General features: G+C 39.2%; 3 protein-coding genes across 3 annotated transcripts in view; all 3 read left to right on the forward strand.

Annotated features, from left to right (window-relative positions):
* LOC141801885 (rho-associated protein kinase 2-like) overlaps positions 1-16,265 on the forward strand; it is a 41,017-nt gene extending 24,752 nt beyond the window's left edge. The window contains exons 18-32 of the mRNA XM_074685198.1: positions 208-368; positions 543-727; positions 1,623-1,692; positions 1,949-2,052; positions 2,528-2,714; positions 4,714-4,807; positions 5,079-5,173; positions 5,468-5,656; positions 8,236-8,404; positions 9,415-9,482; positions 9,592-9,680; positions 11,144-11,222; positions 11,366-11,633; positions 11,752-12,031; positions 15,656-16,265. Coding sequence (XP_074541299.1) covers positions 208-368; positions 543-727; positions 1,623-1,692; positions 1,949-2,052; positions 2,528-2,714; positions 4,714-4,807; positions 5,079-5,173; positions 5,468-5,656; positions 8,236-8,404; positions 9,415-9,482; positions 9,592-9,680; positions 11,144-11,222; positions 11,366-11,633; positions 11,752-12,031; positions 15,656-15,659 — 2,042 coding nt within the window. The 3' untranslated portion in view covers positions 15,660-16,265. The remainder of the gene's footprint in view (positions 1-207; positions 369-542; positions 728-1,622; positions 1,693-1,948; positions 2,053-2,527; positions 2,715-4,713; positions 4,808-5,078; positions 5,174-5,467; positions 5,657-8,235; positions 8,405-9,414; positions 9,483-9,591; positions 9,681-11,143; positions 11,223-11,365; positions 11,634-11,751; positions 12,032-15,655) is intronic.
* A 3,095-nt stretch (positions 16,266-19,360) lies between these two features.
* On the forward strand, positions 19,361-20,592 carry LOC141802185 (uncharacterized). The gene is made up of 2 exons (XM_074685662.1): positions 19,361-19,414; positions 19,592-20,592. Exon 2 carries the CDS (start codon positions 19,594-19,596, stop codon positions 20,590-20,592), a length of 999 nt encoding a protein of 332 aa, XP_074541763.1. The 5' UTR covers positions 19,361-19,414; positions 19,592-19,593.
* Positions 20,593-21,497: 905 nt separating this feature from the next.
* On the forward strand, positions 21,498-22,505 carry LOC141802328 (uncharacterized). Its single transcript, XM_074685868.1, has one exon. The coding sequence runs from the start codon at positions 21,498-21,500 to the stop codon at positions 22,503-22,505; it is 1,008 nt and encodes a 335-aa protein (XP_074541969.1).
* The last annotated feature ends 4,626 nt before the right edge of the window (positions 22,506-27,131 follow it).

Genomic DNA, 27,131 nt, shown 5'->3' on the forward strand with positions numbered 1-27,131 from the left:
AGATCCCGTCAAGAATTTGGAAAACTATGTTTGCTTGCTGTGCAGTGATTGAACAAAAAATGAAACAGGCTGATGCTAACACGCTGCTCTGATAGCCAGTAATCTGGTGCTTGAAGCAGGCTCAGCTCATTGGTGAAAAATGTTTTGTCAGTGCTGTGAAAAATGATATGATGACTGATTGTTTTCCGGGCTGTTTGTTTGTTACAGAGATGGAGAGCGCCCTGCAGGAGGAGCACAGCTTGAAGCTGCAGGTGGAGGGAAAGCTGCTGCAACTTGAGAAGGAGTACTCCATGCTGGACTGTGACTACAAGCAGGGCCAGCACAAACTGGACGAGCTGCAGGCACAGAAGGAGAAACTTTCTGAGGAGGTCAGTGTTGGTGTGTAGGTGTATTTGCCTCAGTTAAACCAGTGATAACAGCATCAGAGGCTTTTTTTACTGTGATAATGTGATCAGTCTTTTTTAATTTTTTTTCTGTCAAATGAATATTTCAAAATGAGTAAGCTGTGAAAGTCTGATTTGTTTGCATTTTTGCTCACACAGATAAAAAACCTAAGCTCACGTCTGGAGCAGGAGATCCACAAGCGCAGTCTGAGCCAGAGCGAGCTGAAGATGCAGAACCAGCAGGTGTCGGTGCTCCGCTCTTCAGAGAAGCAGCTCAAACAGGAGCTCAACCATCTGCTGGATCTGAAGCAGGTCTTGGAGAAACAGAACCAGGAGCTACGAAGGTCAAACACACGTTTACCATATTCATCACATACTCACAGCAGCTGTTTTTTACTGAACATGCTCATGATGCTGTTAGAATGAACAGGATGAGCCCCTGAGCAGACTTCTGTGAACATAAGACCAGGTTATTGTATCAGAAATGATGTATCTGGGGTAGGGATGGGTACCTTTCACATTTGAAATGATACGGTACCGATGCCCGGTACCTATCAATCGGTACTGGTACTTAACGGTACCAATTTTCAGTACTTTTTCGTGTTTATGTGGTAAAAAATATCAATTTGTTTAATAATAGAATATTAAAATACTTGGATTTAACACATTTATTCTTCAATATATAACCTTGTAATGCTGTGTTCATGTCCAGCGTGGAAAATCACCTACTCTTCCACTCCTTCACAGTCACAAGGATGCACTTAGGTACCTAAAGATGGTACCTTTTGGTTTTATCTGAATCGTTACCCGGTACTTTTGACATAATTCGGTCGGTACCTATAAAAGTACCTAATTTGGTACCCATCCCTAATCTAGGGTCTCAGCAGGTGTTAACTTCTCCATTAGCTGTTTTTGGTCACTGATCAAACTGGAAGGGACAAATCTGAAACAGATTAAACGTGTACATCTTATACAGAGCAGCAAGAGATATTTTAATTTAGTATGAGCATCCCAGCAAGCCTGTGAGGTCAGAGTAAGATGTATTTATGAATAAAGTGAATGAGCACCTTGCCTGTTGAATACAAACACGTAAAACACTAGTTCTTGTTGTGTTTGTGTTTGTGTTTGCTAATTGTTGGGGAGAATCTCATTCAACATGTTTTATTTGAGGGAAGTGTTTTGGCTCTGGTGGGTGGTTGGCAGGCTGAGATGATTGACAGATTGTTGGTTCGGCTCCAGGGAGAAGCAGGAGGCGGGCGGCCAGCTGAAGGAGCTGAAGGACCAACTGGAGGCTGAGCAGTATTTCACGGTAATTCTACCCAACAATTTTGCCTCTTTTGTGCACCTTGTCAATGCTGAAGTGACAGCCAAATATTTCTCACACACCATAGCTAACATTAAATTGTCAGACAAACAAGAAACCTGATTGATCTCCAATGTGGTGCTTTGGAGGGAGGATGATAAGAGCAAAGATGTGGATTTCTTTCTCTTTTTTTTTGCATGTGCTATCCAATGCTGTGTCTGTGATACAATATCAATTGATTATCTGCATGTCCTCCTCCAAGACCCTTTATAAGACGCAGATCAGAGAGCTGAAGGATGAGTGTGATGAAAAGAACAAGCTGTTCAAGGATGCCCAACAACGACTGGCAGAATATGAGGAAGAGAGGTAAGGGTGTTTTATTCTGACCGCTTTATTTCCAATATTCAACATCAGACAGTGAAAATACTGATGTGCACACACAAAAAAAACTGGACCCAGCTTCAGTGAAAAGTTAATGGAATAATAAGTGCACGGTCAGCATTTATCTGATTCTTATGAATAAAGAAAACCTCAAGGTTTTTCCTTTTTGCCCTTTGGTATTTCATCTACTCTCTGAAAAAGAGGACTTGACCTTTATCTGAATGACTTAATTTTTAACTAGATCAGCAGCACAAGACTCACAAGTAAATATCATTTTAAGATTAAAGAAAAAAACCAATGCTTCAAAATCATCTATTAACAAAATAGTCATTTTAAAATGTATTTTTGCACCAGTATTTCACTTTCAGGTGCATCATACACCCCATCTTTCAAAGATTTATCACCTTGTATCACTTGTGTGATAACGTAATCATCGGTCTTCTTCCTCTTCTCCCCACAGGGACTCTCTGGCAGCCCAGCTGGAAGCCAGTTTGACCAAAGCAGACTCTGAACAGCTGGCTCGCTCCATTGCAGAGGAGCAGTACTCGGATCTGGAGAAGGAGAAGATCATGAAGGAGCTGGAGATCAAAGATATGATAGCAAGACACAAACAGGAGCTCGGCGACAAGGAGGCTACCATCAGCTCGGTAAGAGTCAGGGTAACAAAGCTCCAGTCTGCGATACTGTAGGTCTTTTTGAACACTGGTGTTGCTTTTGAAGTACTCTTTTATACAATTGATACAGTTCCATTGTTTTTAACTTGTATTTTTTAGCAGCAGCTAACTGTACAGCTTGAACGTACTTTTTGCCTCTCCACTAAAGTTGTAAACATGGATGTAGTCTCAGTCATACTGGTTTCTGAAGAGGCATTATAAAGCCTACCGGGAACAGCTGCCAGAAAACACGGACTCAACACAACCTTCAATTTGGAAACAGACAAAGACAAAAACCTGAAAGATCAATATGTACAAAAGGGTTTTTGAACTAAGTGTTAAGCAAGTTTTAGTATTTCTCCTGTGAAGTTTGGCTTTTTAGCATGGGGTTTAATGGAGGCTCCATGGCTTTGTCGTTTGCATCAAGAGGACACTCCAGTAGTGATAGACCGATATGGACTTTTTGGGGGACAATACCAATTATTAGTAGGCAAGGAGGCTGATAACCAATATTTGAAGCAGATATTCATTTGCAGTCAAATTGAAAATATTGGTGTAAAAATGTTGAACAATACAAACTCCAACACTTAACTGCAATCAAAGTCCTTCAAGCATATGTTTATTAAACAGCTCCCAGGCTCAGAAGCATGTTTTATAAAGTTAAATGAAAACTTAAAAAAAAATAGCCAAAGTTTTCCTACAGTAAATAAAGTTTTCCAAAATGTCTATGTAACTGCAATAAAACTGGACAGAATGTAATGTAACAGGTATGTAATGCAGTTGAATTAATTAATTTTGGTTTTACAAGACTGATTTTAAATGACCATCCAGGGCTTCCATAGTGTAGACAGGGAGAAATTCTGTGCAGAGAAGCATCAGTCAAAACAACACAGTTTTGAATGGGTTTCATATCGGCTGTTGGATTAAAAAAAGGCAGATGCCGATATGCCCCCAAATACCAAATATCAGCCCCGATAATCGGTCTATCCCTACACTCTAGGAACTGCAAGTTTCAGCACTTTAGCAAAGGTATTAAACACCATTCAGCCTCTAACCATATTAGAGCTGAAACGATTCCTCGAATTATTCGAGGTACTCGATTACAAAAAATAGTCGAGTAATTTTCTCCGCCTCGAGGAATCGTTTAATTTTAAAAAAGATCAAAGAGTGGTATTTCAAATAGAGCTGAGGCCATATTAAGAGAGTTTTCAGACCCCTCAAGCTACATCTTATACAAAATAGCAACTAGCAACAAATCTTGCTTCTTTTCTGGAGTTTCGAGACTAATGGGTCATTCTACGAAACGGTGCCATTTGGGTCCACAACATTTGATGAGATGTACAAGGCACAAAAAATGTGTCAAAGTGTGTTTACAAATTTTGGAGCAACCAGTGCTCTTACTGACATGCTGTATCAGAAAATTATATTTCTTAAAAAGAAAATTTTTCATTTGAAAAATAACTGCTCTTTAACTAAACAAAAATGTATTTTATCCGATTACTCGATTTATCGATGGGATTTTCAGTAGAATACTCGAATACTAAAATATTCGATAGCTGTAGCCCTAAACCATATTGCCCCACTGTTTCTCTCTTTGATTTTTTTATGTTGTTGTTGTTGTTGTTTTTGCTGCTGTAAGTCGTGTATAAGTTTATTTTCCCTATATTTAAGTTTTACTATCAACTTTACTCTCTACATTTATGTTTCGTAGCCTGTGTCAGCTCTCCTGGTTTCTGTTAGCGTCCAGCTAGCTGTCCTGGGTTGTTACTGCCAAAAGGACAGACTTAATGAGAATCAAATCAGTCTCTAATGTATTTCCTCACGCTTGTTCCAGGGCATCACTTTAATGGCAAACTCAGAGTTTGTTTTTTATCATACAGCTGAGAAAATGAATAAGCAAAAACAAGCTCTTACTTATCATGTAAATGAAGTCTGCTTGCTGTTGCCACAGTTCTGATTTATGAGGCTCTCCTCTTCCTCACGTCCCCTACAGCTGGAAGAATCCAATCGCACCCTGACAGAGGACGTGGCCAACCTGGCGAGTGAGAAAGAGGAGCTCAACAACCAGCTGAAAGAGCTGCAGCAGCGTGAGTGTCATCCCGAGTTAATGAGCACCAGATTTCTGCAGGAGTGACATTTCCCTCAGTGCTGGGAAATGTGTTACAAAGCTGTCTTACACATCCCAGTGATTTATGAGAAGGCTGTAAAAAAGTAGCCGTTAATGTCTCCATCAAGGAAGCAAGTTCCTATAAAACGGCAGAATACTGGTCTACAGATTTCCAGCATAGTGTACAGATTACTTCAGCAGAACCGTCTTTATGTGCCCTGAATTAATATTCTTCTCTGCTATTTATACAGAGTTACAGAAAGCCAAGGAGGAGGAGAAGCAGATGAACTCGCTCAAAGTGAGCTTTGAAAAGCATCTGCAGAATGAAAGGACACTAAAAATTCAGGTATGATGTCTGGGCGCCTACACAGGTCTGGAAAGCAGAGAAAACTTCCTGTACTCTCACGCTTTGACTTTTCAGACAACTGTTAAGCTTCGATAAAAACAATGTTGAGCTGCAGGCTTGTGCTGAACTCTGAGATCTAACACACGCTTAAAAATCTATTTTGCAGCAACACTGATGTTCCTGCAGACTTCTCTGTTTACTCACTGATTCAGATTTATCATAAAGAGATCTGTTAAAGCTACACCACCAAGTCTTCTCTCCTCTTTGAGTTTTTTTTCCTTCTTTTGCTTCCAGGCTGTCAACAAGCTCGCCGAGGTGATGAACAGAAGGGAGACGGTGCGAGGAGGTCACCGGGGCACTGATACCGAGGTGCACAGGAAAGAGAAAGAAAACAGGAAGCTGCAGCTGGAGCTGAGAGCGGAGAAGGAGAAACTCAACAGCACCATCATCAAATTCCAGAGAGAGATGACAGAGATGCAGGCGGTCAGTACGCCCACGCAGCACACCCGCATACCAACAAATGGCGATGCGTGAATACATACTGCCACATTTACTGAAAACCATCTGTGTTTCTGACAGACACGGAGAGGTTTGACTGCTGATTAAAGCTCTGAATGCAAAAGTAAGATCAAGCAGTAGATGCTGAAGGCAGAAGATGGACATTAAACGACCTGATCAATAAGGAGTGATGAAGCCTTTTAATTATTTTAACGTTTTATAGAGCTGTGTAGGAAGACAAACTGTGATAGACAGCAGAGGTCAAACACATCTTGAGCTTCATAATAATTACATGCAGAATATTAAAAATAGCCAACTGTTATTCCTGCAGATGCATTAATAGTTTGTGCATCAAACTTCCAAGTAAAATATAGATCCTGTGCAAGGGCGTAGATTTGGTCTCAACATTGGTAGGGACAATATAACAGCATAACCTGCATGTACATTTTTTGCTGGGGACGGGACATTAATAAGACCAAACAGATTGGGGGGGGTCAGGGCTACATTTCTCACAAATATGAACCTAATTTATTGATAGGCTACATGATCAATGCAAAATAAATCTGTATTGACTTATACTAACTTTCATGTGTATTGGTTCACCTGGTACACCATTCGATTCAAACATTTATTTTCAAAAACTACTACAGAAACATTTTGAAAACTTCCAGAATAAATGTCTGGATTTTGTTAGCAAATTTAAATTGCAATATTTGAACATATTATATTAAGGGATTTTAATAACATTCTACCCATACACTGTGTGTATGCATCTCGACAAAACAAACTGAAAAACAACGGTAGTACTTCGGCTGTCAAATCAGCCTCCAGTAGAAAGTTTCGCACGAGTATGACATTTCGACAGAACAAGCTTCCTACTCGAGTTGTGCAGGTTAGCAAGTTCACAAAGTTTAATGTTATGCTAACTCTGATGCAGGTCGGACTTTCAGCAGCAAATTTAGTGGTGTGTTCCCCACCTCCACAACATTGACGTCTTTTTACATTACTTACAGTGGCTGTTGCTGGCCGAAGAAAACTTCTAATATCCCTCCTCTGCGAAGGGGGCGGCATGTGGTCGACACATATTTCTGTCGGGGCTGAGTGAGTGTGAATGTGTGTGTGTGTGTGTGTGTGTGTGTGTGTGTGTCGGGGGCGGAGTCATTAGCCAATCTAACGTGCGTTTGAGGGGAAAAAAAATGGACCGGCACATTCAGCGAGTGAAAAGGGGTTAATTTAAGTCTGAACATTATGAAAATAGTTCACTTAATAACGGTAGGGTCAATTCTATCCTTACAACATATGGGAAGACAATATAAATTCCCTATATAACTGAACTCATTATATAATGCAAAAAGTTGCTTAAAAGTTGGTGGGGACAATTTGTGCCTCCTGAAAAGTTGGTAGTGTTATGTCCCTACCGTCCCTATGCAAACCTACGCCCTTGATCCTGTGTAAAAAGCTGCTGGAGACAAACTATTCACTTAAACTGCAAATTAAAGCTCCTGTCAAGAATTTTTAGCTGGATCTAAAACAGAGTGAAATCAATGATGAAGAGTCCATCAGCTGGAAGACTGACTTCTTCCTTTCTTTGTTATATTTAATTCTTCTAAAAATTGCAGTGGAGTAGGTGTCAGTCAAGGCAATTTCAAATCAATTTCCTTCAGCAGGAGCTTTAACCTGCTTAGTAATTGTATTTTTTTCTTTAATTTGAAATCTTGAAATGTCATTTTCTTACAGCAAAATGAAGCTTTGTGACTCTAGTTACTCTCTAACCTCAAGAAAATTTCAGATTAACTCCATTGGTTAAAGCTCCTATCAGTTTGTGTTGATTATGGCGCCTCCTATGGACAAAATGATGCATTTTCTCTCTTTCTGCTCTTGAGCTAAACATTTCAAGTAGTATGTTGTGAAAGTCAAAACATTTACTTTTAAAAGTCAAACATACCACTATCATTCAGTTATGGCAGAATTCTTTATATCACCTCAGTTGACATGTACCCTTCAGCAGCAAACAAAGGGATCTACATTAATTACATAGAAATCATAAATCTTATTGCTGTTGGCATTTTTAGGTCATAGGTTGTTTTTGTTGCTGTTATGTTAAATTAAGGCACAACTATTAATTTAATTATGTTTCATATTCAGCCGGAAAAAAAACTCCAGTCAGCCTTGACTGGGTAAAAAAAAAAAGTTAAGATAAAAATCCTGTGCCTTTATCTTGAAGGAATTTTTTAGTGGTGGAGTGCCATCAATTCACACTCTAAACAGTAGATGGCCTGTGATGCTGATTGACACCTGCAATTACAGTTTAGAAGAAGGCCCACAAAGTATGCTTTCTTCTTCTATTTGAGCATGGCGAAAGTAAAACGACGATATAAATGTGGGGAGTTTCCCTCAATTTGGGTAGTGGTATGTCATCAGTGTGTGATGGTTGGTCCCCAAGCTAGACAAGTTGAGAACCACTGTTTGAAATGGTTTAATTAACAAAGCTATGCACTGATATGGATATGTTGGGGATAGAAAAAAGAGGAGAATTGAATGTTGTGTTTCTGTGTTTTGTTCAGCTGATAGCAGAGGAGAACCAGACGCGTCTGGAGCTTCAGATGGCGCTGGACAGTAAAGACAGTGACATCGAGCAGCTTCGTTGCCAGATCTCCTCCCTCAGCGTTCACTCTCTGGACTCCACCAGCATCAGCAGCGGCAACGAGCTGGACACCAACGAAGGCTACCCAGGTAGGCCAACAATACCTCCTCATCAGCTCAGATCAAACACACTCCTGCATGTCCTTTCTGTATTCCTCACTCTGCAGACTCTCTTTCTGAATTCTTACTGTTCTCTGAAAAACTCAATTTGAGTTTCTGACTTCCAGGCCAATTGATTTTGACCTTTTCCTCTCAATGCTTCTTCCTTTTCCCCCTCATTTGACCTCAACTCCTCCTCTGGGATATGGCACAGTGCGCATAACTCACTCCCACACCTCTGAATCAATGTCCTTCACCTACCAGCGCACACACAAATCTGTCTGCATCGACACCCGGCCCAACCTTCACTCTGCCCACTCTCTCTTTGACTCTGATTCTGAGGACGATGATGAACATGATGGGCAGGTGGAGCAGGTGGAGCAGGGGCCCGGTCCTCTGGCCCTTACCTACGATCAGCCCTCTGAGGCTGAACCTGAAGGTGACCCTGCATGGCGAATGGGGTTAAAAAAAAAAAGAGAAACAGCTGTAGACCTAACAATGATTGTTACATTTTACATCAGAATATTTGTGTTCTAAAATTTGATCCACGTTTTTTTCTAACATATTAAGAAACAACCTTGGTCTGTCCCCGCAAAGTCTCAGCTAATCCCTCTGCTCTGTTGTCTCTGCTGTGCTATAATCCTTTTTATTGTGCACTGGACACGGGAATTCTCACAGCTTGATGCTGCCCTGCTTTGTTCAAAAATATCCCGCTGCAAAAGATGAAGGAAAACACTGTTCAAAGTGTAAAGTTTGTGTCTGTGTGAGTTTTTTCAAGACTCCCTGTAGACATGTACTTTTCTGAACAAGCATCCATCATGACTTGTGCTGCTCTTTTCTGGAACTGATGAAACTTCTTATCACTTGTGTTTTGGTGTAAACAGAAAATCATTTCTTCCACAAAATTATTTAAAAGGTGACAAATGTCATTTTTTATTTCAAATGGTTAAAGCCTGTTCTTTAATTTCCTCCTGTTATTGTTTTTTTTTCTCTGTAATTAGAATCAAGGCTGGAAGGCTGGATCTCACTTCCTACCAAGAACACAAAGCGCTTTGGCTGGGACAGAAAAGTAATGCATCCACCCTTATTTCTCAGATTTGTTTACTTATTACTCACCATGAACACTGAGTCATTTCCTCCTCTAACTTCACGGCCGTTACATCCATTTCCTTTTACAGTTCATAGTGGTGAGCAGTAAGAAGATCCTCTTCTACCACAGCGAGCGGGACCGAGAGCTAGCAAACCCGTTCATGACCCTGGACATAGAGTGAGTCAGACAGCAGAATTTAAAGAAGTCATACTGAGAATTTGTCACGGCTGTAAAATGTAAAGCATATAAAATATAACAGGATTTGGCTCCTTAAGAAGTAAGCACTAAGAGCCCTCAGTCATGAAGTTTTCAAAAGAAAACTTTTAAAAAATGAGAAGTGCTTCAAGTGAAGGTCAATGCTAACACCATCCTACAAGCTAACAGTCACACAGCCAATGAAAGCTGTAAATTATTATTTGTAACCTTTAACTTTAAGGCACCAACTAAAATAAAACTTTGTCTGTTTATGCGGTTGGCTTTTAATCACAAAGACTGCAACCTATCCCCTTTGTACAAGCTGGGATGAATGTTAGCTAGCGAGTTAACATTAGCTAAACGTAAACCCCCTTTTCTCTTTTTCAATTTCTACAATCGAACACTTCTGTTTTTATATAGTCTTCAGATTATTCTATTTATTCTATTTGCTTTTTTTTAACTGTTTGCACCAACAGACCAAGACAAATTCCTTGTAATGGAAAAAATACTTGCTAATAAAGCTGATTCTGATTAGCAGTGCTATGTTGTCATTTAAAGTAGGAAAAAGAGGTACAAAATAAATTTTCTTTGTTAAGAATATTACTCAAATGATACTAATAAATTCTGAAATGATTCACAGCTCTGGTAACTTGAGTGTCAGAAAGTCTGAGTGTTAGCATGCTAGCATTTGCTAGTGAGCACATAGTACAACCTATATAGCGAGCTGGTAACTCGGTCAAAATTGTGAAAATAATGTTATATAACTGTCCAGTTATGTATAATATAACCAGATAACAGTACTAAATGTGACATAACCCTTACAAGTCATCCTGAGGGAGGCTTGACAAAGTTTGCCAAATCAAAAGGCTAACCATCCAATAGCTGTAGTGACATTTACCAGTGTACAAAAATAACTGGAGGAAAAGTCAAGAGATTGCTCCAGGGCCAAAATTGAAGTACCCACTGAGAGTGCATCCTGGTCGCCAGTCTTCTGATAAGATAAAAAAAATACTCTTTAATATCCCTCCAAGCATTTTGCTCTGCACTCTATCCTCATGTTCCTTATGAAAAGAAAGTTATTCTTATGTTATTAAAAAAAAACCTTGGACATGAGCTGGTGATGGCCAGACAAGAAAACAAATACAGAAGGAAATAGAGCTGAAGCATAGAAAAACAAGTCTTTGTCAAAGCAGCCTGGCTTACACACATCAGCCTCACCTGTAGCAGATGTTGTTTTAAGATGCCTTACACCCTAATGTAGCATTTTGAATTCCTGAAGTACAGTTAATGAAATCAGGGTGAATTCCAGGACCAAAATATTTCACAAAGTCATACTTTAAACTCATACTCGTACAGTTTTTTATATTATTGAACTAAAGCTGCTCAAACACAAAAATAGAAACTCAAATTCAAAATGTGACTTTTTCTAACTCTTCCTCTTACAGCAAACTGTTTCATGTCCGACCTGTCACTCAAACTGATGTGTACCGTGCAGACGCCAAAGAAATTCCAAGGATATTTCAGGTAATGAGCTAACACTATTCTGGCTTAATTTTCTCTCTGTCACCTCTCTGCTCTTTCACACGCTGCTAGAAGAAATCAGGTGTGGTTTTCTTCATTTAACTGACAGTCACTAAAATTCCACTTCCTGACATGTCCTCTGCCAGATCCTGTATGCCAATGAAGCCGAGAGTAAACGTGACCAGGAGGTTGTTGTTGAACCAACGCCGTATGGAGATCGTGCCTCCTACATCAGCCATAAGGGACATGAGTTCATCCTGACTCTCTACCACTTTCCCTCCAGCTGTGAGGCTTGTACTCGGCCCCTGTGGCATGTTTTCAAGCCCCCGCCGGCCCTCGAGTGCCGCCGCTGCCACACCAAGTGCCACAAAGACCACTTGGACAGAAAGGAGGAGGTTATTGTACCCTGTAAAGGTCAGTTTTTCCAGTTGAGAGTTTATACACCATAGAATTGAGAGTTCCCACACAGTAAAACAAGAGGGGGAAAACAACGTGTTGAAATTTCATGAAATTATCCTCTTCTTTTTTCCAGTAAACTATGACATGTCGACCGCCAAAGAGCTGCTCCTGTTGGCCACTTCTCAGGAGGAGCAGCAGCGCTGGGTCAGCCACCTCCTCAAACGCATCCCAAGGAAACATCCAACCATGAGTCCCCCCTCTGCAGCACCAAACACCCCCCCTGAAGCAATACCACGTTCATCTCCAAGAATCTCCCCGAGACCTTCACCCAGGGGTTCACCTCACATGTCGGCACACCGGGGAGCCATTAAGATACAGTCCACCAGACAGCCACAGACATCGGGGAAAGGAAGGTGAGAAAAAGGAAAATTAAGTGGACATTGACAGCATTTGAGTTCAAAATTACAAGACAGAATTACAGTTGAATAAACAGTGTCATCATTAATTTCACTATATCTGTACAGTGGCTCCTGTTACATTTTGATATTTTAAAAAATCCTAAAAACTGTTGATGTTTTTCAAAAAAAAAACTTTGATCACAACAAGGGATAGACCGATTATCGGGGCTGATATTTGGCATCTTGGGGCATGTCGGCATCAACCTTTTTTGTAATTCGACGGCTGATGTGAAACCCACTCAAAAAATGTTGTTGCAGCTCTAATGCAGCTGCAATTAGTGAGTATCTTACTGTCTATGAGCTTATTTTAACTTCCACAGACACAAAAATCACTCCTCTTATAAATACCCACAGGAAAACGTTTTTCTCCCTCTTATAAATGATAAGAAATGTTTTGAACTGCAGACATTCAGGAGCTGCTCGTTGATGCTTCTCTGCACAGAGTTTCTCTGTCTGCCCTATGGAAGCCTTAGATGGTCAGAACATTCCAAATCAGTCACGTGAAAACTAAACATAAAATTAATTCAACTGCATTACATGCCTGTAAAAGGCAGCACAAACTCAATTCTTTCCAGTTTTGTTGCAGCTACATTGAAATTTTGGAAAACTTTGATTACCGTACAAAACTTTAGTGATTTATTTTTAAAGTTTTCATTTTAATTTTAACTTTTGGGAGCTTTTTAATAAACATATGCTTAAAGGCATTTAAATGCAGTTAAGTGTTTGAGTTTGTATTGCTCAAAAGTTTTTACGCCAATATTTTCACTTGACTCCAAATTAATACCGGCTTCAAATATCGGTTGGCGGCCTCTTTGCCTACTAATAATCGGCATCAGCCCCAAAAAATCCATTGGTCTATCTCTAATCACAACTTTTACATTGTGATCATGGGATGGTGGATCAGTGGTAGATCAACTCGTAAATCTTACAGTTGTTATTGCTTAGTCTTTCTAGACTTCACTAATTTTTAGTGAAGTGTGAAAAAATACCAGAAATGCATCTGTGTTTATTTTGATTATTGAGTTTATATAAAATACGCAAACATTTACCAAGAGACTCCAATCAGCCAACCAGCTGCTCATTTGCTTTTTCTCCAGGTTTACCCTGAATTTCCTGTTACTTGCAGCTTTGTTTGAGCCATCAGTGTCATCATGGCACAACTGAATTTATTCCAAACCCTAATTAAATTCTCAACACAAGAGTAGTCTGTGAAAGTCTCCAAAATCTGAGCCTTATCTTCTTAGAAACATACATTTTAGAGGAATGTGTTTTAAGCAATGCAGTCACATCACACCTTTACAATATTTGTGACTGACTGACAGAGGATAATAGGTCTGAAAGAGAGCACTGAATTGATTGCATGAGCAGATTGCTGTATGCAGCGTTACGGCTTCGGCATCAGTAGACCTCTAATTGAGTAGAAAATGGCACCAAATCTCTCTGGGAGTCACTAACTGTATCTGTCCTGTCTTCTGTGATTGATTGAGACACCCAGTAGTAAATATTTGCTCTCAGCCACAACCTAACCAGCTCTCATCCCTCAGCTCTGGCCCCATGCTTCGTATCATCCTCCATTGACCTTTGACCTCTCGACCTCTGACCTCACCATTCTAACGTCTCTCATGCTGGGAGACTGTAAGTAGCCATTCTTGTGAGACCTGCCCGCCCTCTGTAATGCTGTGGTGCAGTGTGCACTAACGCCTCCCCTCATCATAACGCGCAGCATTGAGTAACTGAACTCACAGCTCTACACTGCCCCCTGGTTAACTTAGCATGCAATACCCCAGCTGTTTATGAAGCTCTACAGGCATTTACCCCCTCAATGGATTTCATACTTACTGTTTCAGATTGCTTGATTTTGGCCTGAAAGACTGGAGTTGGCCGTTGGATGATGTCGATAATGATGATGATGATGATATTTTCTTCTGAAGGAAGTGAAGGAGGGGGTACAGAGGGTAACTGCACCTCTGCATGCAATTTTGCAGTTTGTAGGAGGCCTTAATGAGGCCAGAGAAATTCCTCTGTTTGATTTTCTTCTTTTACACTTGAAACATTAACTTAGTGTTTGCACTTTATTGTTTGAAAGTATCAGCATGCTACACAAAAAGCATGTCTACAAGAGGGATAAAAAAGCTGTATGAAGTATCTGCCTACTATTGTGCAAAAACTCTCTGCTTAAGTTATGAAATGCCTAACCCTCATCTCAAAGCCAGAATGTCATTGTTTCCACTAATTAAAACTGAAGATGCTCATAGGCTGATTTTGTAAGATTCAGACAGAGCCATGGCTTATACTTTCCTCCTACAGCCTTTAATTATGCTAAGCTAAGCTACCTTTCTGTTTTTGTAGCTTTATGTACTAGATTGATCTTATCGCAGTGCAGGTCTTGTCACCAAACTTGGTGGAAGACAGCATATGCCAGAAAAAATCCCATAACATCAAAGGGATATAACATGCAGCTGTCAATTAGCATTCAGAGTGGAAAAAGGGGAACTAGCTGGCCTTGCTCAGTTAAAAGTAATCAAATCTGACTACTTGGATCTTTAGCCTATATGGTAACTCAAAAGTTCAAGAAATGGAGTGTCTCTTCCCATTTTAAATCCAAAAAACAATTATTTAATTTTCTTCAGATGGAACCCAGCTAGCTGTTTCCCTCAGCTTTCTGTCCCTTTGCTAAGCAAAGCTAACCACCTGCTGTTTTTAACTCTGTATTAATCATAAAGACATTAAAAGGTAGCAGCAGTTTATTAAATGTTCAGTTCAAGAATTTAATAGCACACATGCCAAAATTTCTTCTGTGAAGCCAATAGAACCATGGATTAGCTTAGTTTAGCTCAAAAGCTGGAAGAAGACTTGACCAGCACTGTTAAAGCCAACAAAGTGTGCCTACTGTACAAAAGTCTGTCTTAAAAACTATAAGACAACTATAACGTTTGCACATTCTGAAATTTGATGCCATTGGCTTGATTTTGCAACTTTTAGATGAATCTGGTCTAGCTTTCCCTCTTTTTATTTTTCTATTTTTAAGCTAACTGTCAGATTATTTTACCACACTGGCCTGAAAGTGGTGAAAATTTTTCTACTAAACTCTGTATAAGGGAGCCAATATTAGCATGCATCCTAAATTTCAACTCTAAGGCCATTGTTAGCTGTTGCTTTGCTTAGCCTAGCTTAAACGTTGTTAAGAACAAGACCTGCTTGATCAGGGGATAGAAACAAATCTTACCTGGACATGTAAAAAAAAACTTTTCCAGGCAGTTGGTGGTTAGCTTCACAGCTATCTTAAAAAAAGCAATCAGACACTGATATACTTAAGTTTTTAGTAGTCAAGCCAGCTTCACTTTTACCTTTCTGTGATTAAACTCCTTGTTAGAAAAAAAAAAAGCATCCATACAGATGTACGGAGGTGTCTAATGTTTGCTATTTATGCATTTTACTCATGCATTGTGAGGATACTGGATTGCTTCCTTGTGTAATATGTGTGGATTTTGTGTGGGCGTGCTTTTGAAGTCCAGCCATCCTGTTGGTAGCATCCCAGGTTTTCACATTATTTTGTTTTTCTGTCTTTTCTCTTCACAGTTAACCCCTGCTGATCAAAGATGTGCATTTTCATCTTTGTGGATTAACAGCGGCAGTCTGGAGGCAGTGTCTACACGTGTATTTTCTTCAGGGATGTAGACTGAAAAAAAATGCTAATCACAGAAACTGGCTGTCGTCATGAGAACTGAGACTGTCTTTGTTATTTTAACAAGAGGGAAAATGAGCAGTATTCATATTCTAGTGAGATTTCATCTTAAAACACAGATTAAAGCTGCCTTATTTTAATATCACGTTTTATTCAGCCAGCTGCAGTGGCTCACATGGATTTGTGGAGGTGAGGTGCTAGCATGTGTGTGAACGTTTGTATATAGGATTAAGAGTTCTGTCTATGCATTGTATCACAGGAAGTATAGCTAAAAGTAGTGGATTGTTTTATTTTTATCAAAATAAGTCAGCAGCACATTATCTAGTATATGCTTGTCTTGTAAATGAGTACAGTTTTACTGCATTGAAGGTTTTACATCACTGTGACTGTTGTTTCCTGGAAATATTTGTTTGAAGATCCTTTAAAACACAAGACAAAACCAAGATCATTGAACAGAAACTGTTTTCTTTTTGCCATTCATGAAAAAAATAAATAAATTATGTAACTGAGATTAACCATTCATTTCTTCAGCTAGTGTTTGAAATCCACGAGTCGGGATTTATGTCAGTAAACTGTGGCTAAGGAATTGGGATAACGTTCAGACAAGGGATAACAGAGGAAGACAAACACCAATACAAATGCATATAATACACACATTATCTTGGGGTTTAACATGGGAAACAAGGATTACATTGCATATGCACACAGCCTCCTAGCTCTCTCTGTATCTGAACCATCTGAGTCATTTGGAGTGGTCACAACTTGAATGCCAGTTAAATGAAATAATCACCTTAATGTGTGTAAGATAAAGATGTTCATGTTTGAATGCATTTCTTTACGTACAAAAGTTGGATGATCTGCCAAGAAAACAGAGCTCATGCTAGTGGCAGCTTGGCTTTCATTTCCCTTGCTGGAGAGAAACACTGATTTAGAGGCGACTGAGAAAAATAGTGTTTTTAAGACGGTGGTATGGGCTCAGTGTGCTGACTGCCATACTCTCTGATGTCTGAGTCCATATGTTCAGCATGTGTCGGAGGCTTTTTCATTATCTGAACATTGTTAATAACAGCTCCTCTAAACCTTTTTTGGCACTGAATTTGATTTACAGGTGCAGCATCGATGACAAATATTTTAATGTTTGCTCATTAAAAGTCAGAGCAAATTATATTCAGAGCACATGGTATAGTAATGCTGCTGTGATTTCACAAGATCAACACGAACAAAAAAGACTGATACTCACATGAGACACCGGTTATTCAGAAAGAGACTGTCCTATCTCACATCTCACTGAAGTATATTCAATGAGAATATTTGAACCGTACCAGAATAGGTTTGTCTATCTAGCAACTGCATGTGGAGTGAGTGGGCTTGACTGAAATAAATCTTTCAGAACAGCCTAAAGCCAACTGGCACTCGTCATACATAATGTAATGCTTCATCATGTTGCCCATCTGCTAAAATGGTATCTCATACTGCAGGGCTAATCCATTCTCTCAATCGGCTGTGTGACTGTGTGTTCCAGTTTAAAACCATGAGAGCTGCTGCACCTGCCTGCTGCACCGTCTGCAGTGACCTCAGGTGGCACGCAGCACTCTCTCCTGCTGTTCTCCTCCTCATTAACATCTCCTAATCAACATTTCTAAAAGATGTTTTTCTTGCAGTGTTAAGTATATTTCCTCAAGTGCTGCACTTAAGTTTTTATCAGGGAAACTTTTTCTTTAGATAAATTATTCCTCAGTGCAACAGCACACTTTGTTCTTACTGTTTTTCTGAATTTACAGGTTTTCACATTAAACTTATGACAGATGACAAAGTGATGTTATAAATCATATAACTGCTCATATTCACAGTATTGTCACGATTAAGTATTTCTTACATGAAGCTCCTTGGAGAGCTTTTTCACTAGTTGTAAAACAGACTGAAATAATATTGATGTCTGTATGATCTTAAAAAGCAAATGACATCATTCAAGTCCCCGTGATAACTTAATGCCTAAACATAATCTACTATTTCAAAAGAGGTTATCAGCGCCAATGTAGGTTATTTCTTTCTTTTTTTTTTTAACTGGTTATTTGATAATTTTGAAAAAAACTAAAAAAAAGTAAACAACAGACAAAGAATACATTTCAACAAGATAGGGTAGAACAAAAAGAAACCCAAGTCCATTACATGATGGAATTAATACAGGTCAATTGTACATGACTCTTTTAATGAAACTAGACTGAATTTATAAACAGTTCATTTCAAATGTTCATGAAAATGGCCTTTCTGATTTATTCAAGACCCAAATTATAAGAAGATTAACAAAATAAAAGAGAGAGAGAGAAGCATTCAACAATCGGAGGCATGGAGAAAATACACTCAGATTTCGTTTTTGAATTTGTGTTTGAGTTAAATACATTTTTCTATTGATCTAATCAATGAAGGCTATTTCTAAATGCTATTTCCAGTATCCATGGTCTGGTTGCCCAGGACCAGATTGATTTACAGCTCTTGACCACCGCCATTGGCGTTATGTGTTTCCCCATTCTACAACACACATTTCCTAGCTGTCTTCAGTTGTCTAATTACTCACAGGCAGCAATGCTGGAATAAAAAAAAACAATGAGAAACACAGTATGTGTGACCCCATCGGACTGCTTTGTCCACAGGGGGCGCCAAAATTTACGAATATGATAGTCCGATATAAAGTATTATTTTGTCGGTTTGTTTTTGTACTTTATCAAATTTAGGTTTTACTGCTGAATATGTCTACTCCACTGAAAATAATGTTGGGTATATACAGCTGTATATACAGAGGATTGAGTCATATTAAAGCAGTCATGTAATTGACTCCAGGCTTCAACTGTTTGCTGCGTCTCTTCCCTCGCTGTCTACTTCCTACATTTCACGTCCCCCTTCAGCTGTCATATCTTACAAATGCAAAGACGCCTCAAAATATAACTAATAAGAAGATGGAAGAGAGTCAGATTTTGGCCAACTGCTCACAAATCTATATAAACATGACATTTAAACACAAAAGGTTTTTTTTTTAAATAAATCTTTCCATAAAATTATCTTCTACAGTTTGAAAGGCCTTGATGATTTTACTGACTAAAAAAAACCCAAGATTAATCAAATCGTACATACAGTCTTACACCCTTTTTTTAAAGCTCTCTAACTGTCCAGAAACAGCATGAAACGAAAAGTTATCTGATGTGTAACCACATATCCAGCAATGAATATCTTCCCAAGGATATCTTCTGCTCACACGTTGTCTTCCTTCCTTCCTTTCTTCCAATGTATCAAAATGAATCTGAAGCACAAACTGGCAACATTGAACTCGTTTTTCCCAATTGCACTATCATGGGCTCATTTTTTCCAGTAACATTTAGACTCATACTTCAGAATAAAAAAAAAAGAAAAAATTTATCTATTGAACCCACATTAATGAAGTTTACAGTTCTGGACTTCCCCTGCAGTTTGAGTCACGCAGTCTGTCGCAACCACCTGTCCTTGACGAATGACTGTGTAGTGACGGGTCCTTGTTTACACAATAGGTAATGATTAGATTTGGAGAGTGTGCTCCCCAAATGACTCAGTAATTTGCAAGAGAACACAGCTGAATTGGATTTTAAGGAGGAATCTGGCCAACGCACAACAGGAACACAACAGTAAGCTCATTTGGTAACTTGTGTTTCTGAACGTTATGTGCATGAACAAATGGTTTGAGGTTTATTTGTGTTTTTGCAACACTGGGATACTTCTGCAGGATATTTAAGCCCATTCATCTATCTGGATGCAGTTTCCTCTTCATTTTATTCTGTCTCCTCTCTCATCTTGCATTGCAGTCATGAAGTCCTGGTGTTTCCTTGCTTTCCTTTGGTTGGCATATTTCTGCTACGGCACTCTGTCCTGCCCAGCACTCTGCAAATGCTACTCCAGGAGAGCCGAGGTGGTTTGTAATGAGATTCCTATGACAGACTACCCCTCTGAGGCTCTTCCAAATGACACCACCCTGCTGACCATCCAGTTCACAAATGTCTCCTCCATCTCAGAGCAGGATCTGAATGCAACACCTGTGCTAACAGGGCTTCACCTGTACAGCAATCACCTGCAGAACCTTTCCTCTCATCTGCTCCGAGGCGTTCCTCTTCTTAGCACTTTGGACCTCACAGGGAACAAACTGTCTGAGCTGCCCGTGGACGTCTTCAGCCACGCCCCGCTAATCAACCTGGTATTAAAGAATAACCTGATTAAAAAAGCTGATAGTAACTGGCTTCCTGACAACAGCAGCCTCGTCTGGTTGGACCTTTCAGGAAACCAACTGACAGAGATGCCAACCGCTCTCCTTCAGAAACTGCCCAACCTGGACAATCTGGACCTTTCCAACAACCGTCTGCACAAGGTTTCTGCAAACTCTTTGGACTCCCTGGCCAAACTTGAGAGGCTGAACCTGCAAAACAACAAGCTAGAAACCCTCCATGAATTCATGTTTCACAGCACTCGAAACCTCACCTATCTGTTCCTCAGTCGTAATAAGCTCAACAAACTCCCTCAGAACCTTTTTGAGGAGCTCCGTCACCTCAGGCTCCTGAGTCTGGATTACAACCAGCTGAGCCACATCCCTGCAGGTCTACTGGATCCTCTGAAGTTCCTGGACGAGGAGGGGCTGGACTTGTCCGACAACCCCTGGCTGTGTGACGGGAAGGTAGAATACCTTTGGAGGTGGCTGAAGAAGAACAAGGAAAAGGTCTTTCTGCCAAATACCATCATATGTGCCAAGCCAGAGGCTCTGGTAGGGCGTCCAGTGATATCACTGACAGAAAATGAACTGAATCTTCAGTCTTAACAGTTTTTCAGAGTCATAAAGCTCAATATCTGATATGTAATTTATTTCTATCAGTAAAAATCATCTTTTATTTGTCAAATTTGAACACATAATAAAACGTGGCATGAGTGAGATCATAAAACAGTTTCTGTATTTCTTTTTACTTACTTAATAGAAAATAAAATGTGTTGTAAAAGTTTGACTTGTTTGGTTGATATCCAGTCGCTACAATCAATATTCCCCTCAAATGTGTAGATCTGCACAGGATATAAAGCCAAGAGAAACCTAGCTTAGCTTGGTTTAGCATAAAGATGACAACTCTGAGAAACTGAGTATTCAGGTATTAAACTTGTGATGTTTTTTCATGTATGAGCTTTGGAGCTGTTTGAGGATTTCTAGATGATACAACTAGTCTTTTTGCGATGCTAAGCTAGGCCAATTGACCACTCTTACTTACTTTATCAACAGGTATGAGTAAGGTGTCAAACTTCTCGTCTACTTTTAAGAAAGACAGATATAAAAAGCAATTCCCCATATTTTAAATCATTTAACTAAAAGTTTTTTTCCTTGATAGGCACTCTCCAAACACTTAAAATGTAGAAAAATAAAATTGTAAAAAGAAAAGACTGCTCTTATATAAAAGGCACAGATAATATGAATTTGTGAGGAAAGGGCAAAGTAATCACTTACTGATTGATAAGGTGGCTTGTTTGCTTGCGTTTGTTTGCCTCTTGCAACATTTTGTCCTGATTTTTTTCTGGGGACAAATATACTCAGCCTTTAATAAAACCAAGTCCATTTCCAACAACAGGTGGAATTCAGCCCTCCTGCTCTTCAGGTAAGATCAACATTTATGATCAGATTTTCACACTGTGGTTGACCGGTCTCTTATACTGTGCATGTTTTGTTTGTACAGTGCTTGAAAGATGAAGTGGTCGATGCTCCTCATTTTTACAGCACTGGCTCAGTGCCATAACATAAAAAGAGAGGCCCCCTCGTGTCCGGGTCTGTGCTCCTGTTCCTTTTCACCTCCGGGTGCAGAGGTGGAGTGCAGCCAGGGTTTTTTGAGAGATTTCTCTGTGGTCGGTTTCCCATCCAACACCACTCGACTATCCATCCAATCCACCAACCTGAGTAGAATCACAGCTCATCACCTGAGCACCGTGCCCCTTTTAAAGAGCCTCCAGCTGTATCACACCAACCTGACAGGCCTTCCTGCAGATCTACTGAAGGACATTCCTCACTTGAACTCGTTGGATCTGACGGGTAATCAGCTGGTTCATCTCCCTCCAAATGTCTTCAGCTGTTACTCTCTTCAGAGTCTTGTGCTGAAGAACAATCTGATCGAAGAAGCAAACGCAGAGTGGTTTTCTGACAACAGCAACATCACCTGGCTTGACTTGTCTGGAAACCTTTTAACAGGTGTATCTGCTTCTCTGTTTCACAAGATGCCAAATTTGGAGAATTTAGACTTGAGTTACAACAAACTCCAGGACCTTCCACCCAACGCCCTGACTAACCTGCATCAACTTGAGTCGCTGAATCTTGCTGGGAACAAATTGGTTTCCTTAAAGCCAACCACCTTCACCCACAACTTGAAACTATCCCAACTCTTCCTTCAAGAGAATCAGCTCCAAGTGCTCCCAACAAACCTCCTTAAAGGTCTCCAACATCTTGAGCTTCTGATGCTCAACCAGAACCAGCTGCAGAATCTCCCCCGTGGGCTACTGGATGAGAAAAAATCCTCCTTCAGAGTGGTTTTAGCAGGAAACCCCTGGGTGTGTGATGATAAGATGGATTATTTGTGGAAATGGCTCACTGCTCACGCTGAAAATGTTTTCTTTTTAGAGGAAGTGACATGTGAGGGGTCTGGAGTTCTGAAACAACAAATTGTCTCTTTATCTGGCACTGAACTTGGACTCAACAACGCTTGAATTAAAGACGGCGAGAAGGTGAATCAATTGGTTATAAAAGATGTATGACGTGTCTCCATTTCCGCCTGTTCAAAAATTAAAAAAAATTCTTCATAACATTTACTCCAGCCAGTCACTAGGGGGAGCACTAAATGTTTTGCCTTCACATTGTTCATATTTTTCTATAGTCTCTGTGCCCACTACTGTTTCCTCAATCATTTTTAGAAAAGCTGTAAATTTTGAAACCACATTAAAGGCTGGAGAACCGTTATGTTTAACATTTTAATCAAACATGGTTGATTATGATCTGCCCTTGATCACTTTTTGGATATTTTCCAGCCCACTGGGTGGCGTGATGCTCAACAGATTTACAAAGCAACGTGATCAGTGGTTGAAGTGAGCAAACAGTACAGCTCATTTAAGAACCAATCTTCTCTGTGGAAGCCTGCCAACAATGTGATAAAGCAGTTCTTGATTCCAATACATCCAGATCACACTGATTAATGAGGCTATCAATGAGGCATAATCTCACGCTGGAGGAGTATGATTTAGATAATAGACCATCTAGATTAAAATCATGTTATCACAAAACCTTTGTGATATTTTTTAATTAATTGGAAGCATATTTTAGGAAGGCAGGTTTATGGTGTTCAGTATATTTTTAAGGTATCCACAAAGAATGGAATTTAAGCCTCTTTCCTCCTTCATTGCTGTGTTTAATCAGATTCTAACAGTGCTTTCTCCAATCTGTCTCACTTGTTGTTGGTTGCATCACAGATTGCGGCATTGTTTCAGTCGTGCCTTTTTCGTTCTTAATGATGTTGAGCATGTGGGAGTGTGTGGGCAGCCAAACGGCTGTGTCTTCCAGCTGACCTCTCTGGATGTGTTTTGATATCTTTCTCTTACTTTAAGTCTCTCACTCCTGATATATGCATATATATATTTTCAGTCTGCCCACGCTGTCCCCTGTGTCCCCAAGCCTTGATCACGCTGAGTGCAACTCCAATGTAATTTATCACTCATATAAAATATAAAACACTGCCTCTTATAGGGGCTGGTACTTATGAAAATGAAACCTTGTTTGCAAACGCTCCCTTAAGAGAGGTTGGAAAACTTCAGGGGCTTGATGTATGTCTTTCGTTCCACTTCTCTGAACTGTTCCTGGAGGTGAAAGGTCGAGGAGTTTCCTGGACTGAATCATAATTCCGTCTTGTTAGAACTCCTTCTGGATGGAAACATCTGTTAAAGTTAACACAGGCACTCTCCTCTACCTTTAAACTACTTCTACTCTTGGGTTGAGACGTTTAATCTCCATCTGCTCCTGCTCACCCTGCAGCTTTTGGTGTTAGTTTGTGTTTAATGGTCGTTTCTCGGATAAATGAGGATGAGGCTCCTGGCATTGGTGTGGAGAAAGGAGAGTGCTCTCTGGCTTTCTGCCACACTGTCAACTAATGATCACTGACTTGTGCTGAAATCTAAAAGGTCACAAGCAAGGTTTGACGCACTTGAAAATGACTGTGGCCTTTTTGACTTGATGTTGTAGTAATGGGGACACGGTCGTCTCTGAAAGTTTCTCATTAGCACATAACAGTGCTCTAATCACTTGACATTTTTGTTAGAACTGGCAAACACATTAGGTATTGCAGTATAGATCCTGGTTATAAATCCATTAGAGTCCTCTTTTTTTCTTTTTTTTTTTCTTTTTTTTTAAATTTCTGTCTTACTTCTGCTCTGAACTATTAAGAATCTATCAATTAAGACGTCTTACCATGAAATTAAAGGGGTCACAAAGAAAAATTACATTCATCATATTTTTGTCAACTGTATCACTGGTTGTGAAAGGAATTTTTGTTCTCCCTTCTCCACTAATTTAATTAACAAACAACAATTTAAAATACTGGAGCTTAAGCTGTTAGCCGCTTACTCTCTTGATATAAAATCTAATACAGCTAATCAATAGGTATCGCATAGCTTATAACCAAGCTAATCAATCCCATCTAATGAGCTAGAAATAAATAACAGTGTCACATGGACAATCAAGTTTCTGTCTCTACACCAGCCCCACATCTGTCAGAACACGGTGGTCAGCTACAGTGAAGTTTGACACAGCGTCCTGCTTAACCAATGCTGGAATAAGATTTGACTATTTAGATTTTTTGGATGAGTTTTTAAAGACAACTTTATCTTACGTTCAATTTGTGTGAAAAAAATCAACAGAAGGGAACAACAAAGCTCAAGGATTGGGTCTTGATTTGGATGGTATTTGCTATCTGCACTCATCGTTTGAAGCAGCCACAAGTTTAAAATGTAAGGTAACACTTTATTATGATAGTCCATCTGTTGACACTTGACAACTATCAGAAGATATTCAGCATATTTTTTCAACAGACCAGTAACATGCATTCAGCCGACTATTAGTAGACAGTAAGGTGCATTTCAAGGTTTTACAACTTTTAAAAAAATTGTCTCCCAACTGTCTTTTTTTTTTTTAAACAGGCTGTTATTTGACATACAACTATCTGTAGATTGTCATCGCTTCTTGTAAGTTGATAATCTGCTACTTTGAATCTGTCAGTTGAAAGTCAACAGTAAAATGTTAAATCCTCAACGTTTTTGATTGTCAACATGTGTATGGACATTGATCAAAAAAACTACCACTTGGCATTCTCGACTAAGCATTTGTAGACCTTGGTTAGGACTATCCAATTAAAGTGAAAAACAGTTGACAACAGTTCGAACTCTATAAAAAAAAAATCAACAGAGCCAAACACAGACAAGTTTTGTATGACTGCATATCAGAGAAGAAAAGCTCATTTATTTGAATTACAAAACATACTTAGTAGGCACACAGCATTACAGTAACATCTTTCCCCAAAACAACTGTACAATTGTTTTCTGAAGAAAGATCCCATGAGGGACACCAGAAGCAGCTTGACTTTTTCCTATTTGTGTTAAGCATTTCAACTGACAGATTTATGAGTCTTGTTGAATAGAAACTGATAAACTGTTGATATGAAACTACATATCTACTGATAATGCATCTTCTGTATGTATATGTTACTTGCCTGTTGACTTGTCTTGTGATATATAAACTGACACTAAGTTTATATGCAACTAATTATCTGCTGATAGCTTCTTGAATGTCAACAAACAATCAAAATAAAGTGTTAACAAATGTAAACGTAACAAAAAGCTGGAAATTGCAATGACTGTTTAAAGTGCCCTCTAGTGATAGAGTGTCCAACTGCACTTAAAAACCACATGTAGCAGAAAGTTGCACAGGCAGAACACGGAGCACAGCTTGTCAACTTACTGAAGAACCGTGAGTAAAAACCACTCCTTCTGACTGAACTGGACTGGTTTGGTTGTTGTGGTACCTTTCTTTAAGTCTTTTACAGTGTTAAATTAACAACTTGCTGATAGGCATGTAGCCTGGTTTAGCTACATAGCCCAAGTGACATTACAGGTGAGACTTCACTGAACTGATATTGAGGCTTACTTATTGTAAAATGAAAGCCTCCTCTGAACATATCAGTTTTTAAACTCACATCGTTCAATTTCGCGTAATAGGTTAAAGGGATGATGATGTGTTGATGTGTTTTCTACCCCAGAGCCAAATAGGCTGAGCACAACTATGCTAACTTTGCTAAGTTAACATAATTATCTACCATCATTGTTTTTCATCTTATTTAGACCACACAATGCAATCCTGTTTCTCTATGTTATCAAAACAAAGGAAAAAAGTGTTGAACATGTACTCTTTGTTCTTACTGACACCACAAAACAAGCAGATGTTTAATTGGAGGGTTAAAATCGCAGATTCACAGCTTTTAGCTCTGTAGCCTTTGGAAAGTTGGTTAGCTGTTGTTTCACTAACTAAACAGGACACTTCACCTGATAAAGTAACAACGTTGATGTCAGTATGAGTTATAACCCATTTGAGTTTCTCTGCCTCGTCTTTTTCACAGTCTGCTGTGACACGTTCTTCTTCACTTATCACTTCTGTAACATTACCATGTGTGATGTCATGAGCACTGAGTGCTGTCTTCACGTCCTCTATACAAACTTATCGATTCTTCAGCTGTAGCCTGAAGATAATGTGTCTTTTATCCTATCTTCTTTGCCATTTTCTTTACTTTACTAACATTGTACAAGACCAGCAGGATATATTTTTACATTTTTGTATACTGAAGTGCAAGTTTTTATAACACTTTTATTTGCTTTACATCAGTATTTCCCCTATAACCCATATATTCCCATTATATTATGTCAGTTATTTACTCAAAGTGCAAAAAACGTTAAAATAAAATATAGTAATCACTGATCACATGGTTACAGACTTTATCGGATTATATATATATATATATATATATATATATATATATATATATATATATATATATATGTATATATATATATATATATATATATATATGTAAATGTGTGTGTGTGTGTGTGTGTGTGTGTGTGTGTGTGTGTGTGTGTGTGTACATATAAATTAGGGCTGAACAATTAATCAAATTTAAACCAACATCGCAATGTAAAAGAACGCAATTTTCAAATCGCAAAGGCAGCAAATAAAAAAAGAGGAAAAATTTAAAAGTGCTTTTAAAAAGTGCATTCCACATGTTGACATATTTCAGTGGC

Source organism: Halichoeres trimaculatus, unplaced genomic scaffold, assembly GCF_033239565.1.
Source record: "Halichoeres trimaculatus isolate MK-OKI-2021-1 unplaced genomic scaffold, fHalTri1.1 fHalTri1_scaffold_13, whole genome shotgun sequence".
NCBI classification, from domain to species: Eukaryota; Metazoa; Chordata; class Actinopteri; order Labriformes; family Labridae; genus Halichoeres; species Halichoeres trimaculatus.

Excerpts from the sequence above, each read along its gene's own strand:
- LOC141802185 (XM_074685662.1), top strand. The coding sequence starts at position 19,594 with ATGAAGTCCTGGTGTTTCCTTGCTTTCCTTTGGTTGGCATATTTCTGC.
- LOC141802328 (XM_074685868.1), top strand. The coding sequence starts at position 21,498 with ATGAAGTGGTCGATGCTCCTCATTTTTACAGCACTGGCTCAGTGCCAT.